At 53.2% G+C, this 16350-nt stretch overlaps 3 protein-coding genes and 1 long non-coding RNA gene across 6 annotated transcripts in view; 2 read left to right on the top strand and 2 right to left on the bottom strand.

The window, feature by feature from the left end:
* Positions 1-332: 332 nt before the first annotated feature.
* Positions 333-4579, bottom strand: LOC308066729 (nucleoside diphosphate kinase). Its single transcript, XM_080394374.1, has 5 exons — positions 4457-4579; positions 4016-4148; positions 1834-1935; positions 992-1104; positions 333-579 (listed from the first exon to the last, which is right to left on the bottom strand). The coding sequence occupies exons 2-5, from the start codon at positions 4142-4144 to the stop codon at positions 462-464; spliced, it is 462 nt and encodes a 153-aa protein (XP_080250500.1). The 5' UTR covers positions 4145-4148; positions 4457-4579; the 3' UTR covers positions 333-461.
* A 176-nt stretch (positions 4580-4755) lies between these two features.
* On the top strand, positions 4756-5681 carry LOC308066742. Its single transcript, XR_013929282.1, has 2 exons — positions 4756-5296; positions 5531-5681. It is a non-coding gene; the product is annotated as an uncharacterized lncRNA (long non-coding RNA).
* An 84-nt stretch (positions 5682-5765) lies between these two features.
* On the bottom strand, positions 5766-14672 carry LOC308066734 (nucleoside diphosphate kinase-like). 2 transcript variants are annotated; one of them, XM_080394389.1, is made up of 5 exons: positions 10292-14672; positions 9146-9278; positions 8506-8607; positions 7578-7690; positions 5766-7182 (listed from the first exon to the last, which is right to left on the bottom strand). In XM_080394389.1, exons 2-5 carry the CDS (start codon positions 9272-9274, stop codon positions 7065-7067), a joined length of 462 nt encoding a protein of 153 aa, XP_080250515.1. In that variant the 5' UTR covers positions 9275-9278; positions 10292-14672; the 3' UTR covers positions 5766-7064. The 2 variants fall into 2 exon arrangements, with proteins under 2 accessions (XP_080250515.1, XP_080250514.1); XM_080394388.1 differs by lacking the exon at positions 10292-14672 and adding an exon at positions 9870-10001.
* Positions 14673-14831: 159 nt separating this feature from the next.
* SPAG9 (sperm associated antigen 9) overlaps positions 14832-16350 on the top strand; it is a 65888-nt gene continuing 64369 nt past the window's right edge. The window contains exon 1 of one of the 2 annotated variants that reach the window (XM_080394086.1): positions 14832-15325. In XM_080394086.1, coding sequence (XP_080250212.1) covers positions 15020-15325 — 306 coding nt within the window. In that variant the 5' untranslated portion in view covers positions 14832-15019. The remainder of the gene's footprint in view (positions 15326-16350) is intronic. The other variant, XM_080394087.1, reaches the window with a different exon arrangement.

Here is a 16350-nt window from a genome sequence, read left to right as displayed (position 1 = left end):
GCTCTCGTGTCTCATGAAGAATAGTTGTGTAGAGAGCAAAATTGTGTCAGGGTCTACCACCATTTATTCAGTTCCACTGTGCTGGAAGTAGCTCACACAGCCCCTCAGCCCTCCCTCTGCAAAGTCGCTTTTGCAACTGTTAAGTTTCACAGTAGCCTTCAACATGACTTTGCAGTGAACAAAAACCACTAAGTTTTCATTCTGTACATAGATTGTGTTAACTCTCCCTGCTTATATAGGAAATAACTCTATTTTCTAAGATGAAAATACTGAATAGTTACTTGAGTATCTGAAAGCAGTATTTGTTTTGTAGTGAATGCAACCACAACAAGTTAAGTTCATATTCATTTATTTGATGGCGCTGAAAATGACTAAGATAACCGTGGTGATAATTGCTCCCAGGTCAATAGCTGGAATGAGATGATGTGTTCAGAAGGCACAATTCACCGTGGAAACTCATTTCACTCATAGATCCAATCATGTGCACAAGACTTGAAGTCAACAAGCTCCGCAGGTTTGAACCACAGGTTGATCTCCTTCTGCGCGCTTTCTACCGAGTCGCTGCCGTGAATGATGTTTCTATGGAAGGAGACAAACACATTGCTCTGTATAGAAACACATTTTCAGCAACCACATAGTTCTCTATATGCAAAAACTTGGATGAAGCATCTAGAGCTGCAAGGCTACTGTTTTCAGGTACAGCGATGCTCCCCCTCTCCCTGCTAACTAAGCCCAGCAGACAGTGAGTAGGGCTACTTCTCTACCACAGCCACTGCCACCGACTGATCTTACGGAAAGCTCTGACGAGGAGCTGCATTTCAAAACAAGTCTCTTTTGTACCAAGCCATTTCCTTAAGTTGCCGCTATAAATGGTGACCTGCAAATAAAATACCATCAGACTAGGATATCTACCAACAATTTTGACTTCCTAGAATAAAAGGCTAAAACCTCAATAGTGCTAATCCAAATTGATAACCAATAGAGCACAAACCTTCCTACTTGAATGCAGAAGTCACCACGGATGGTACCAGGCTTAGAGTCCGCTGGGTTTGTTTCCCCTAGCATTACTCTCCCCGTTTTAACCACGTTGAGTCCTTCCCATACCTTAAAGAAGAGACAAAACAAATCCTATTAATCCATGCTTATAGAAAACACCAAAGATTAATCTTTGCTAGTAACAGACTTTAAGAAGAAACAAGGGCTCCAGCACTAAAAAAAAAAAAAAATATCCGTCTAGCCAAGCATCTCTCTCAGGCCTGTGAAGATGACTAGGAAAAAAACATTAACTGAAAGCGATTATAAAAAGGACTGTAACTTGTCACTCCTGTAAAGGAGGTAGTTTACCAAGCTTCAGTCAACTGATGTACAAGGCCAACTTCAAAACCTTTCTGCTGTGACAGGCTAAGGTGAGGCGCAGGCACCCCTAGGCACATAGTCAAAACAGGAAGAGATGCCACCAGGTGAATTATATTGGTTTTGGAGGGTGTGACAAAAAAAAAAATGACACAGAAAAGATGGGTTTCTGTGAGACAGCCCTAACCTTTATTTTGCCTAAACACACTATTCTTTGGTGCAGAAACTGGCTTACAGGAATTTCGCTTAATATGTATTAAGCATTTTAATAGGCACTTTATAAGTGCACACTTTAGTTCTTGTTAGAACGCAGTAACTTTTCTTGATTGTCTTCATTTTAATTTGGTTTTCTTTTGCCACTACCAGAACAAGGTAGTTTTAAGTGTTTTTGTAACAGTACCTGTGAATACTTAAATTTATTTTCAGAGCAAGACAAATATACCCAAGGAAGCAGTCTTCAGGTAAAACCAAGGCACTTACCATGGCCACAATGGGTCCAGAGTTCATATATTTCACCAAACCTGGGTAGAACGGTCGGTCTTTCAGGTCAATATAATGTTGTTTGAGAAGGTCTTCAGAAGCCTTTAAGAGGGCAGATGTCACATTACATGTCACTTTCAAAATACCATACCGCAAAAGGTGTCGCTGTAAGGGTACAGCATCAGCGACTGGATCCACCAGCCGCTCACGTTCCTGACAGGCTCTGCAGCGCTCTCGTGGGCTTTGATTAGAGTCCCCGGTGTGAAATCAAAGGAGCACGTGACACCCGCTTTGTGTGGTGCAAGGAGCTGCCCACGCGATTTCACTGCACTGCAGCAATCCCCACCTGAGGGGCAGCTGCTGCCCCCACCACCCTCAGCCAGGGCATTTCAGGTCCCTCCACTGCGCCATCCAGGCAAATCCTGGTTCCTGGTGCCCCCCCCCCCGGGGCAGGACCCATCGCAGTGGCAGAGGCGACGTCAAGGTGGCAGGGAGCTACCCCGAGGTGCCTGGGGGGGACACGGGACAGACACGGGGGCACCCCGAGGTGCCTGGGGGGAGGGGGGACGGACACGGGGGCACCCCGAGGTGCCTGGGGGGAGGGGGGACGGACACGGGGGCACCCCGAGGTGCCTGGGGGGAGGGGGGACGGACACGGGGGCACCCCGAGGTGCCGGGGGGGGGACGGACACGGGAGGGGGACACCCCGAGGTGCCGGGGGGGGGACGGACACGGGAGGGGGACACCCCGAGGTGCCGGGGGGGGGACGGACACGGGAGGGGGACACCCCGAGGTGCCGGGGGGGGGACGGACACGGGAGGGGGACACCCCGAGGTGCCGGGGGGGGGACGGACACGGGAGGGGGACACCCCGAGGTGCCGGGGGGGGGACGGACACGGGAGGGGGACACCCCGAGGTGCCGGGGGGGGGACGGACACGGGAGGGGGACACCCCGAGGTGCCGGGGGGGGGACGGACACGGGAGGGGGACACCCCGAGGTGCCGGGGGGGGGACGGACACGGGAGGGGGACACCCCGAGGTGCCGGGGGGGGGACGGACACGGGAGGGGGACACCCCGAGGTGCCGGGGGGGGGACGGACACGGGAGGGGGACACCCCGAGGTGCCGGGGGGGGGACGGACACGGGAGGGGGACACCCCGAGGTGCCGGGGGGGGGACGGACACGGGAGGGGGACACCCCGAGGTGCCGGGGGGGGGACGGACACGGGAGGGGGACACCCCGAGGTGCCGGGGGGGGGACGGACACGGGAGGGGGACACTGCCGGGGGGGGGACGGACACGGGAGGGGGACACCCCGAGGTGCCGGGGGGGGGACGGACACGGGAGGGGGACACCCCGAGGTGCCGGGGGGGGGACGGACACGGGAGGGGGACACCCCGAGGTGCCGGGGGGGGGACGGACACGGGAGGGGGACACCCCGAGGTGCCGGGGGGGGGACGGACACGGGAGGGGGACACCCCGAGGTGCCGGGGGGGGGACGGACACGGGAGGGGGACACCCCGAGGTGCCGGGGGGGGGACGGACACGGGAGGGGGACACCCCGAGGTGCCGGGGGGGGGACGGACACGAGAGGGGGACACCCCGAGGTGCCGGGGGGGGGACGGACACGGGAGGGGGACACCCCGAGGTGCCGGGGGGGGGACGGACACGGGAGGGGGACACCCCGAGGTGCCGGGGGGGGGGACGGACACGGGAGGGGGACACCCCGAGGTGCCGGGGGGGGGACGGACACGGGAGGGGGACACCCCGAGGTGCCGGGGGGGGGACGGACACGGGAGGGGGACACCCCGAGGTGCCGGGGGGGGGACGGACACGGGAGGGGGACACCCCGAGGTGCCGGGGGGGGGACGGACACGGGAGGGGGACACCCCGAGGTGCCGGGGGGGGGACGGACACGGGAGGGGGACACCCCGAGGTGCCGGGGGGGGGACGGACACGGGAGGGGGACACCCCGAGGTGCCTGGGAGGGGGGGGGACGGGGACACACGACACCCCGAGGTGCCTGGGGGGAGGGGGGGGGACGGACGGGGACACACGACACCCCGAGGTGCCTGGGGGGACACACGGGGGACGACACCCCGAGGTGCCTGGGGGGGGACGGGACGGGGACACACGACACCCCGAGGTGCCTGGGGGGGGGGGGGGGGGGGTCCGGCACTCACGTGCACGAGCTTCATGGCCACCAGGCGGAAGCCCTTCTGCTCGAACCGCTTGATGATCTCCCCCACCAGCCCCCGCTGGACGCCGTCGGGTTTGATGGCGATGAAGGTGCGCTCGGCGTTGGCCGCCATGGCGCTGCGGGGCACGGGGACGGGCGGGCTCAGGCGCGGCACCGCCCCTCCCCCCCCCCCCGCCGCCGCCTCAAGGTCGGAAGGAGCCGGCGCCCGCCCCGCCCCGCCCGCGTGGCACCGGGCTCGCGTGTGCGCCCCCCCGACCGCGGCCCGCTCCCGCCGCTCGCCCAGGCCAGGCCCGCAGCCCCCGGTGCTGAGGCGGCCCGGCCCAGCGCCCCCCCCGGCCCAGCGCCCCCCCCCGCCCGGCAACCCCTCCCCGCCCGAAGCGGAGCGGGGCGCAGCGCGGCGGCCCCAGCCCGGCCCCCCCCTCACCTCGCCGGAGCTGCCGCCCGCGCCGCGCCCGCCGGAGAAAGAGAAGGAGGAAGCGGGCGCGCGCCGGATGCCCCGCCCTGCGCAGGGGAGGGGCCGCGCGCCCTGCGCCGCTTGGGGGCGGGGCCGGCCGGGCCGGGGGCGCGCTTGGGCGCCAGCGCGCGCTGCCGCGCTGCGGGACGGGCCGGGCCGGTCGGCGCCGCTGCGCTCCCCCCCCCTGCGCTCCCCCCCGCGCTTCCCCCCGCACCGGCTGAGGTCCGCTGCCCTCCCCCCGCACCGGCGGGACCCGCTGCGCTCCCCCCGCACTGGCCGGGCCGGTGGCAGTTGATGGCCGGTGGCAGCTGCCTCCCGGGGGCCGCCCCGGGGGTTATTCCCGTCCAGTCGCGGCGGCGGGCCCGCAGGCCTTCCCCCAGCGGAGATTTAAGTACGCTCAGTCGTTATTTGATTTACTACACATTCAGTCATTATTTAATTTACTACACATTCAGGCGTTATTTGATTTATTACACACTCGGTCATTATTTGATGTACTCCGCGGCGCTCGCTTTGCTGCCCCAGAGACCCCCCGCGCTGCCCGCTGCTGGCTGCCACCGCCGGCCTGGCCGCTGCTGTGATCGGTAACCCGGGGAAGTTACCGGCGATTCTGTCGCGATATGGGAGGATGAAGCTGCGGAGCGTCAAACAGCAGCTGTAAAACTCCACGGCCCTTGGAGCCATGTCACCACGAGAACCGGGAAGAGCGTTGTTACACTGATGGTTGCTGCTTGACCCTTCGCTAATCCACAAAACACCTTTCCAGTGCCCTCCCTGAGCTGGTTACCATCGTGCGCCATCGCGGCACAGGTAGTACCGCCAAAATACCCTTTGTAGGACCTACACAGCCTCTGGTGACGGGCCACTTGCGACTAGAGAAACTGGCCACGCTCCTCGGGCACCCCAGATGTGCAGAGCATGACGTTCCTCTGCGAGGCAGCTGGCCTCCACCTCCTCTCGGTCTCGACACGTTAGAAATGCTCATCGGTAGCTTTCTGACAACCCCCACGTCTCCAGATAACCCACATTTCTCTTATTTTGTAGTAAGCAAACCAAGAACAAGACATCTCAAGCAATCCTCCAAGCAAAAACGGAACTGGAGGCTGCTCATCTGGTGCACAGGTTTGTCACATATTCCCTTTTCTCTAACAACCTTTAACTTAATTATTTGTCTTCTATAACACTGAATATATTCTAGAAGAGAATCTAAGAAGCCCCCCTATAGTTTGGTTGCTCGGGAATTTGTTCCCTCTTCTTAGACTCACTAATTAGGTCAATATAATGAGAATTTCCTTTTATTTCACTTAAGAAACAGCAAATGTTTTATTTTGTACCATCCCTTTTTAGGAGTTAGATATCTTCATAAAGTGTCAAAAATATTGAATGCAACATTCATTGCACAGGTTACCATTTGAAACAAGAACTCACTGTAGGAAAAAAAATCTAGGAGTTTGAACAACGGAATTCATGAAACTCTTGCTTTTAATGAATACAATGTTGCAGGTAAATAAATACATAATTATGACCCCAACACATTTCTTGTTCCTCATCCAGTACAGCTGGCAAGTATTTGTAGATAAAGCTTCTGCAAGAGGCTGATCATTTTCCCTGATAGGGACAGGCAGCTCCGCTGAAATACATTTAGCATTATTATGACCGTATGTCCTTTACGTGATTAAATAAATAAATAAAGATGATGCTAAAGTCACTTCTGAAATACCTTATCCCAAACAGCTTGCTTTGTAGTGCCAGCTATTGAGGAAGGAACACAAATGACAGCATCGTGAAATTATCAGCTGTAGTTGGTAAAGCAAACACCACTCTGATGTTGCTCTGTGCAACTGCTGCAATGAAGTGGCTGAAGGTAGATCTCTGTTATCCATCCTCACATTAATCTTCTTTTTACATAAAACAACATTTCAGAAAGTCTGTCCTATTAATCCTTCCTTAAAAAGCTAAATAAATCCAGGGCGAGGGGGTGGGGGAGGAAGCAAGCTGAAACAGTGTCAATCTAGAGGCAAGTTCTCGTTATTTTAATCAAGGCTGTGCTCTGGGTGCAGGCACGGCGCATTCTGGAGACAGGAATAAGCTTTTTTCTGCAGCCATACTGGGCGTGGGGATTCACTTGACATAAAGTTCAATCCTCAATATTTGGGCATACTATCAATATATTTGTGTACCACCAATTGTCCCCTAACATTTTAACAAAGTTAATTGACACTGAGCCATTTGCGTATTTATTTACCAAACCAATTCTTACTAAATTTTATTCTATTTACTAAAGTACCCTCTTGGACTATGGAACGTTTCAGGAAAATATATGCCTTGTATCCTCTCTGTTTTAATCTCACATCTCTCACTCCCAGAAGCAGCTTTCTAAAAGTACAGTTCTGTCTCTAACTTGACATCTTTTCAACCAAAGGAGCAGCAAACGCTCGCTATATTTACTATTTACGACAGAACAATCTCACAGATTTCCGAGACAGGTTTCTACCAGTTTCTATGAAGGGCTTTGAAACAGCTAGAGGCTAGCGGCTGCTTACAGACAGTAAGGATACCAGAAGGTATAGGCTCAGTTTCAGTCATAGATCCACTCATGAGCACAGCTTCTGTAATCGACCAGCTCTTCAGGAGTGAACCATAAATTGACCTCTGTCTCAGCACTTTCTACAGAATCACTTCCATGAATGATGTTCCTAGGAAAAGAAAAATTGGATATAAAAGTAATATAATCCTCCAACTCAAAGGAAAGCAAGCCTCTTTTCTTTTTTTTTTTTTAGCCTCTTTTCTTTTTTTTTTTTTTTTTTTTTTGAAGTGGTCTCTATTGCAGAGAAGTTTTAAGTAACTGTAAAGTAGTAATAGGCTTAGAGTATGCAGCCCCAGTTTTGCTCATAATTTTTGTTAATGGGGAAGACCACGACTCGATTTCCATCTTTAGATCGTAACATTACGTGGGCAGAGGGAACAGCAGCTCCATGCATAAGATAGAGAGGGATGGAGCACAGTTCCTATATATACCATGTCACACCACTGGACATTTAGTCTCTTTGGATGATATCGATAGTTTCAAAACTTAAGTTTCAAAACTTACCTTCCAATCTGAACGCAGAGGTCACCACGAATAGTGCCAGGCTTTGAATCGAATGGATTAGTTTCCCCCAGCATCACCCTTCCAGTCTTAACCACATTAAGACCTTCCCACACCTTAAAAAAAAAAAAAAAAATTGAGATAATTAAATATTAGCAGTAGATAAAGTAGCAAGAGTAAATTATACCTTCCAGAACTACACAATGCTGTCCATGGCACATACCACCATCCAAATATTCATAACAGCAGGAGATATTTTATCTCTAAATTTTCTGGCAGATTCTTGAAGCATCTGCTGAAGTTCCCCCCTTCTGCACAATACCTCTCCAAGATGGGAAGAGAACAATCTTAAATCTCAATATGATAAACAGCCTTACAAAGCTGTCTGCTTATTTAAGATCTAGACCTCCAGCTCAACTATTTCACAAATACACTTTCAAGGAAAAAAAGAGGAAAACCCTTGTAATGAAGATAGACTGAAAAAGTTTTTCAATCTTTCAGTAAATAGCTCCACTATTTTACAAATACACTTTCAAGGAAAAAAAAAAAGAGAAAAACCCTTCTAATGAAGCTAGACTGAAAAAGATTTTTGATCTTACAGTAAAAATACTCTACCATCATTTTTCAGCTTGCTTAACACATGGCATTTCATAGTGGGGGGTTTTGTGTGGGTTCACTGTTCCTCATGGTCCCAGCTTTGGTTCCCCCGTTTACCCCTGCCCTCTTCCTCAACATACTGGCTCAAAGGAGAGAAAGATTATGAAAAAAGATTAAAGAAAAAGGAGTTAACAGCGCGTCTTCCTAATTACAATATTTGAATCTAGGTTTTTCAGTCCTTTTAAACAAGTCAACTAGAATTCCATAGGTAACACAACCTTACTGCAGGGAAGACCATTGGTCTATTTTTCTTGGCTGCATCTGAAGGACTCACCATAGCTACAACAGGTCCAGAGTGCATGTACTGCACCAGCCCATCATAGAACGGCCGGTCTTTCAGGTCAATGTAGTGTTCTCTCAGAAGGTCTTCGGAGGCCTGCATTAAAAACCAACCAACCCCACAAAAAAAGCTTACTGTAAGACCTTAAGAGCATACTGAAATCACACAGATTAACCACAGCGCGCTGTTAATCCTAAAACTTGCACGCACTTGGAAATTCAGTGTTTCTACCATCTTCCTAGAAGTACTTTTTGGTCGATATGAATTTGACCGATTTGCTTTAACCACAGCTGACCTTAGAAAAGCGGGTTTTGCCAATGTAGACAGCATATGTGACCCCAGTATTTGATGAAGATACTCAGAGATATTTATTAGGTATAGGTTGCACCTAAAAAAATATTCTCTTCAGACTAAGGACATCAGGTTACTAAAATTAGCATGCTTAGTGTGTCTAAAGCATTTAGCCGGAGCTGGGAACTGGGAACTTTTCCAAAAGTATCCAAAATACTCAGAGCCTTCTCAGAATTTCAGGCTGAATGGTTCTGAAGGCTATGTTTGTCATTATAGCGTGAGGCTGTGTTTTAAGGCTGGGGTTGGCACGAATCGGGAGGCGCACAACGGAAGGGAAGCTTACGTGAATTAACTTCATGGCCACCAGTTTGAATCCTTTCTGCTCAAACCGCTTGATGATTTCTCCCACCAGTCCCCGCTGGACTCCGTCAGGCTTGATGGCGATGAAGGTGCGCTCGGCGATAGAAGCCATCGTCCTAATGAGGAAGGGGAATAAAATTCATTCTGCCAGGATCAGCGGGCAAGTGCTGATACAGCCCCATATCGCGTGTAATATCAGCTATTATCATAATTAAATCGGCTACATCCGAAGGTCATTAACCGATGCTCGGCGCCGATTTGATAAATCAATCGCTGTACGTGGGTTTTCACAAGTGCTACAATAGCAAGTTTGAAAACAGTGCGCCACATAGAGAAGGAAGCAATTAGCAAATATTTAAATGAGAAAAGCTGTAAAGGGAGCGGAGGGGAAGGACAGGCACAGACGCATCCCCGAGCGCAGCGTGGGGGGCTGCTGCCCCCAATTTAGGGCGAGGGAGGTCGAATAAATCCAGATGCAGAATTTTCACCCGCAACCCGGTGTGAGGGGCCCGGGGGCCGTGACCGCGTTTTGCTGCGGGAAGCGGGGGCGGCGCGCCCGGGGGGGCTGCTCGGGCCGCGGGCGGGCGCTGCCCCGGGGGCCGTGCGGGGCGCTGGGATAGGCCGGGCTGCGGCCCCTGCCCGCTTCCCCCAGCAACCGGCGGTGCCCGGCCCGCCGCCCCGGCCCCCCGCCCCGCGCCCCGTCTCACCTGCTGGCGGCCCCGGCTGCGTCTGGCGGCCCGAGGCGGCCGCTGCCCACCCCGTCGCGGCTTAAGCCCTAAGCCGCCGCCGCGGGGCCGCCCGGTTGCCATGGCGACGACGCGGCCTCCCGCCTGCAGGGGGCGCTGCGCGCTGCGGCCGGTCCCGAGCACCACAGCGCTGCCCGGGGGTGCCGTCCGCGCCCCCACAGCCCGCACCCCGCAGCCCGCAGCCCGCAGCCCGCACCCCCACAGTGACTGATATTCGCTTTTCCAGCGACATTTTAAGCAGGCTATGCTAGGCAAACTCAATTTTTTTATTTAGGAAAAGGCACATACAATTTTTGTGATAAAATTCTCATTATCGTGCTGGTCTGCTTTGACTTTCCCCTTTCAAGACATCAGTTTTGGTGACAACCTCCTTCGACACTCACCGCTCAACTGCTCGGCCTTGGGCATTTCATTCCCTGAGGATAAAACTTCTGGACGCCCAAGCTCTTCCATTCTCAGCGTGTCCTGCTGAGAGGAATTCTGTGCTTGTCCTGGCTTTTCCTGGGCTCTGCTCCCTGCCTCTTCTTGATAGCAAAATAATGTAGGTTTCACCTCCCTCTGGGCAGGATTTAGCTGCTGCTTAACAGCTTAAGTTCCCCTTTTTAATAGTTTGGATTTCCTTACTTGGGATCCCTTTTCTTCACAACCATCCCTCACACATCCATGTCTTACTCATAGTTCTGGTGGGAGGATCCAGATCTGACATCAGCATCTATTCAAACCACCCGTTTACTTTTTATCTATCTATCTACCTATTTATTTATTTATTTTTACTTATTTATTCAGGGGTCCTTTTTCCCCCAGGTATGATCATACCACCATGTACTCGTTTTTCCAGGATCTCTGATTTAATGAAAGATGTTTTTAAAAGCACAGCATTGTACATTACAGCAAGTCCTCCTTGAAGTTATTTTGGATTTAGAATTTCTGAGTGTTCTTCTGATAATGTCCCTCCACTATATTCTGTTCCTTCTATACACCTTTATTTAAGATGCTTCATACCACTAAAACAAACTCTCATGCTGTAATCATCACCAAGGCAAAATAATATTGAAGAATAACAAAAGGTCTCTAGAAACAGGATGTTTCGAAAAATATTCATTTAAAATCAGCGACAGGACATCTATTTACGGCCTGGTTAAAACTACAACATTTAATGATTAAAGCTTAGGACTGGCCATAAGGTGGGCAAAGCAAATAGTGCTTTACAGAGCATAGGTCAGCTCCCTGATCTTTGCCAAGTCTTTTAACTTCATTAAGGGTCATCCTTGTCACTTTTGAGATTAACCCATGATTAGCCACGCATGTTGTGCGTTACATAGTACATGAAACGCCGCAGAAGTATTTTTCTTATTTTTACTGTAAAAATCAGCAGCTTTTTTGCTGGTTGAAAATTCGGCCAGAATTACTGAATTACATTGAAAACTAGATGTTTACCTAAAATGCAAAGAATTAGACAGTCTGGACAAAGAGTTTCCTAAAAACGGACTGATCATGGGAAGAGAAGGTAAAGATCTTCAAAATCTTCGGTGAGTGAAGTAAATACTATTACTGAGCTCAAGCCATTTACACATTACTTAAAACCAGTAGAGATTTTTCAAACAGCCTTGAGGCAAAAGGCTTTGGTGAATGCCTCCAGCCTTCAGGACTCAAACACAGCTCCTCGCTTTGCTGCTTTGGCCCCGGCTTTACCCTGATCTCAGCTACCAGCCTCCATCTGTACCCCTTGAAATGTTTGCGGAGTTTTCGTCGGGACCCACGTTTTGTGCTCTGCACCTCTTGCTCCTTATAACCAGCCTCGTAAGTCTGCCGTGTTTTGTTGCTCGTGGCTATATGACTCTTCATTTAGCTAAGTATTGCTATCGTTCATCTGCTTTTAGCTTGATTTCTGCTGCGCTTTAACATCTATGATTCTATGATAGAATTAAGCTTTTACAAAAATTTCTCCTCTGGGTAAAGTCCCAGTTAAACTTTTCTCACCCCGTACCAATTTAAGGGTAATTTTCTTCCCTGGTAAATTGCAAATCAATTTATTTTCAAATAAACTGTTATCTAGGGACAGGGGATATAATTTTTCTTATTAACCAGAAAACTGATTTCTTTTTCAGGCAGTTATTTCCCCAAGAGTGTGAATTCATTTTACACTAGTAGTTACCACAGCCAGCTGCTGCCTTGAAGCTGCAAAGACAATACTCTGAGGTTTCTTTGTGCTGTTTCATATGCTTGATTAGTTTACTAAATCTACAGGTCCCTTAATCGCCTGCGAAGCAACTAGGATATAATTCCATAACTTGTTCTATTTTTAATCCATCCCTGAGTTTCTGATCTCAAGCTGATTGCGAGGCGCACATCGTAAAATGTGATCTCAGTGGCGAGACTGTCAATAAAATACTTTTTTACACCACTTCACCTTGGCTCCCAGGCAATTTTTCTATTTCTCATCTTTTTAAATACCTCATTTGTCCACGTCAGACACCACCCCCACCCCCCCAGGTGACTAGAAATAAACCACGAGCACAAACGGCTTTCTTGTACCTGGACTCATCAGTCTGACTGCGACTGTCGTGGCAGCAGCCTGCCTGTTCAATGATGGCCTCGCTCCAGCCATGAAAGAAAACCACATCTATCCATTTTGCTAATGGAAACAGGATAAAATTAGCCTACCCTCAGAGACCCCGTCCCTTAAAGGCTGTCAGCAGACACCTTGACCCATTTTCGCCGTCTGTCAGAACGTGTCTTTTCAGCTAATGTATTTGTGCAATTCGCCATGTGTGATGGCAGGGACTGTAAAACTGCAGAGGGAAAAGGCTGTCTGCTACGATGCAAGATGATCGGTGCTTCTATCCTCACAATCATCTGCCGTGCTTCGGAGCTGTCCTCGCGTTACGCAGTGTTACACGTGAAGAACGTGGTGAGGTCTGGGTTACAAGTCCGCTGCATCGGGTACAGCCTGCCAGCCTTGTCCTGGGAGCCGAACCCAGTTACCTCCCCACTTGGGCTCTTTGCAGCATTCCTACAAGATCTATTCACGCTCGGTAAAACCCCCACGGGTCGATAACCCCTGCCCCAAAGGCTCTCAGCGCCTTCTGCAACGCAGGCAACTGAGGTGAATGGGAAACTGTGCATGACCTAAAGGGAGAAAGAAATTCTGAAAGACAGCATCCCTCAACACTCCTGCATCGCGTGGAGATGTTCATCTGTGGTAGACAGCAGGGAAACACAGAGAAGTTGCATTTTTTTCTCAGTGGTAACTTTTGCTCAGTGTTTTCTCTCATGAAAGAGAAATATGAAAAACAAAAAATCTTTTCACAGGGATAATTTCCAGTGATTTAAATGAAAACTTCACTTCAGGAGATGTGAGTAGGAAAGTACAGTGTGTCTTTTTTTAAATTATTTTTTTTAGCTACAGCGCTGTAAATTTTGTGGTCGTAATTAAAAGGTAAGCAGCTTTTTTTTCCTTTTGCCGTGTTTATAAATAAATTTGTACTTCAACTGTCCGTGCCCTGGCTGCACTATGTAAACTGTCGGCTTGGGAGGATGGTGTCTAAACAGAACTCGTGAGAAATCCGGCACATGGGGCTGGAGTCTTTTCTTTGTCCTTCTTGCACAGACCCACCAGCTTGGTACATAAAAAGACAACAGGGCATATGCACTTAAAGGACTTAGAATCAGTCCAAATGAGAGAAAACAGAGCACAAATCTCTACTGCTCTCCAGTGGAAATTAATGCAATCACCACAGTTAAAGTTCCATCGCTTCTCAAGCTTTTCCATTTTTTAAAACACTCGTTTCTTTGTTCCCGTAGGGCCGCTGGGCCAGTGGGTTCCCCAGCTCTGCAGGAGAGGCTTTTACTTAATGAAAAACAGGGATTGCCCCAAATACGATGTGTATGACAAAAGTTGCACCAGGGGAGATTTATGTTAGTTATTAGGGAAAATTTCCTAATTTCATGGGAAGGGTGGTGAAGCACTGGAGCAGCTGCCCAGGGAGGCGGCCAAGTCACCATCCCGGAGGGATTCAAACGGTGTGGCGGCAGCGCTGAGGGATGCGGGTTGGCGGTGGACTGGGCAGTGCTGGGCTAACGGTTGCGTTTGATGACCTGGAGGGTCTTTATCGATCTAAACTGACTCCGGCGCTATGGAACAAATGAGGGATGCGAAGCAACTCTTGGAACTTTTCAACGTCAGTAGATGGGTTCGAGTTTACCTTCGATGCCCAGCATGGCTCACGTTTACTCCCGCGACAAAGGACATGATCTAAAATGGAATGTGCTGTTCCCGATCCCAGGAAAACCGCTCTCCCTCAGCAAGCGCAAGACGCTTTCCAAGTTGCGCTATTGCTGACAAAGCAGCATCTCTGCTGTGCCTGGAGACCTTGGCAGAAATAAAAGCTCTTTTCGCTGTCAGAGAGGAGCCGGCCCATCGACCCCAGCGCGGTCCGGGGGCTGCGCAGCCCCGAGCTCCCGGTTGAGCTCCGTCACCCCCGCATGGATCACCGGCTCCATCGCTGCTGCGGTGGGTGCCATGGGGGAGCCGCCGGCGCTCGGCCGCTCGCCCAGCCGCGGGGTCACGGCGCGCACCCACGCGTGGGGGGTCCCGCGGAGGGGCTCAGCGCTGCCAGCCGCCCCGCTGCCTCAACACAGAGCTCGGGCTCCGCCGCCCCGCTACCAGCACGGCCCAAACCCCGCCGCCCGGTGGGAGCGCCGGCGGCTCCCGGGGGGCACACGGGCACACCCCCGGGGCGGGGCCACCGCCGCCCCGCCCGCCGTAAACACGCCCCCGGTGACATCACCCCAGGCCCCGCCCCTCCCGCCGTGCGCCCGCCCCCCGGTGACATCACCGCCAGACCCTGCCCCGCCCCTCCCGCCGTGTGCCCGCCCCCCGGTGACATCACCGCCAGGCCCCGCCCCGCCCGCGTGACGCGCGGCCCCGCCCCGGCGCGGCGGGTGAGGTCAGTGCCGTGCGCCGCGGCCGCGCTCCGCCGCCGCCCCCCCCCCCTCCCCGCCCGGGCTGCAGGCGAGGCCCCGCCGCAGAGGGAGGAGGAGAGGCCGGGAGCGAGCTGCGCCGCTGCCGCCCCGCCGGGCCCCGGGAGGGAAGGCGCTCGCCGGCAACCATGGAGCTGGCGGACGGCGTGGTGTACCAGGAGGACCCCGGCGGCCCCGGCCCCGCCATGATGTCGGAGCGGGTGTCGGGGCTGGCGGGCTCCATCTACCGCGAGTTCGAGCGGCTCATCGGGCGCTACGACGAGGAGGTGGTGGCCGAGCTGATGCCGCTGGTGGTGGCCGTGCTGGAGAACCTGGACTCGGTGTGCGCCCACAGCCAGGAGACCAGCGTGGAGCTGGAGCTGCTGCGGGACGACAACGAGCAGCTCCTCACGCAGTACGAGCGGGAGAAGGCGCTGCGCAAACAGGCCGAGGAGGTGAGGGCGGGCGCCGGGCCCAGGAGCTGAGGCGGGAGCGGGGCCGGTGGAGGGCGGGGGCCCGTTCCCCGGGCGGGCGGCGGCTCCAGGCTTCCCCCGCGGAGGCGGGAGGCGGGGGGGCGCTTCCTGCCCGCGGCGCGGCCGGGCCGCCGGGGGCGGGATGCTTGTGGCGGCCGTAGCCCGCTCCCGCGGGGGTAGGCCCCGGCCGGTCTGAGGGGCCGGGAGCCGCCGGGTGACGAGCTCCGGTGGTGCCGTGCCCCTGGACGGAGGGAGGGCCGGGGGCGCCGCGTCCCTGCCCGGGCCCCGAGGGCTGAGCGCTGGGGCGGGTGGCGGCGGGGCCTCCCCTCGGCCCGGCCGGTGGCCGCCCTCAGGCGCAGCCCCCCGGGTCCCCGGGCCGGCGGGAGCGGGGCGGAGCCGCGCACTCGCTGCGCCTTCCCCGCGGGGGGGGGCCCGTGCCGCATCCCTTGCAGAGGGCATTTCCCCCCCAAAACAGCGGGTACACGTTGCAAAAAATACAGAGAATAGGTACTGCCTGCACTGAAGTTTCTCAGAGTTGGGACATAAAAGCTGCAGTCAGCAACAGGTGGTGCAGGCTGCTCGGTGGCGTAAGCTCTTGACTTTGGGATGTTGCTGCAAAAATGGAAATAAAAATCTTAAAGGATTACTTCGAGACATGTCAGCTCGTGCAGCGTTATTTCCTGCGAGATGGTAAAGCAGCGTGTCAGAAACCAGCTGTGTGGGATAGCCTCCTCCAGCCCATTGTCTCGCCAAACTCCTGGAGGAAATTGGATTGACAGCATTATCAGTAATGGAACAAGCCATCTTACAAGTCTATTTCCAGACATCGTGCCCAGTGCTTATCTCTGTCATTGAGCTTACCTTCTAAACTTTCCAAAAAATCAGACGAATGGTGATGCTGAGATGAAAGAGATATCAACAGCGAAATCTTAATTCAAAAAATATTACCCTGTATGAATATTCATAAACGTTATGGTTATAAGTGAATGCAGAATGTTGTCTGCAAA

This window comes from Falco punctatus (assembly GCF_963210335.1).
Source record: "Falco punctatus genome assembly, chromosome: 1".
In the NCBI taxonomy this organism is placed as follows: Eukaryota; Metazoa; Chordata; class Aves; order Falconiformes; family Falconidae; genus Falco; species Falco punctatus.
The sequence above is the reverse complement of the archived record's forward strand: the minus strand, read 5'-3'. Positions and strand labels throughout refer to the sequence as shown.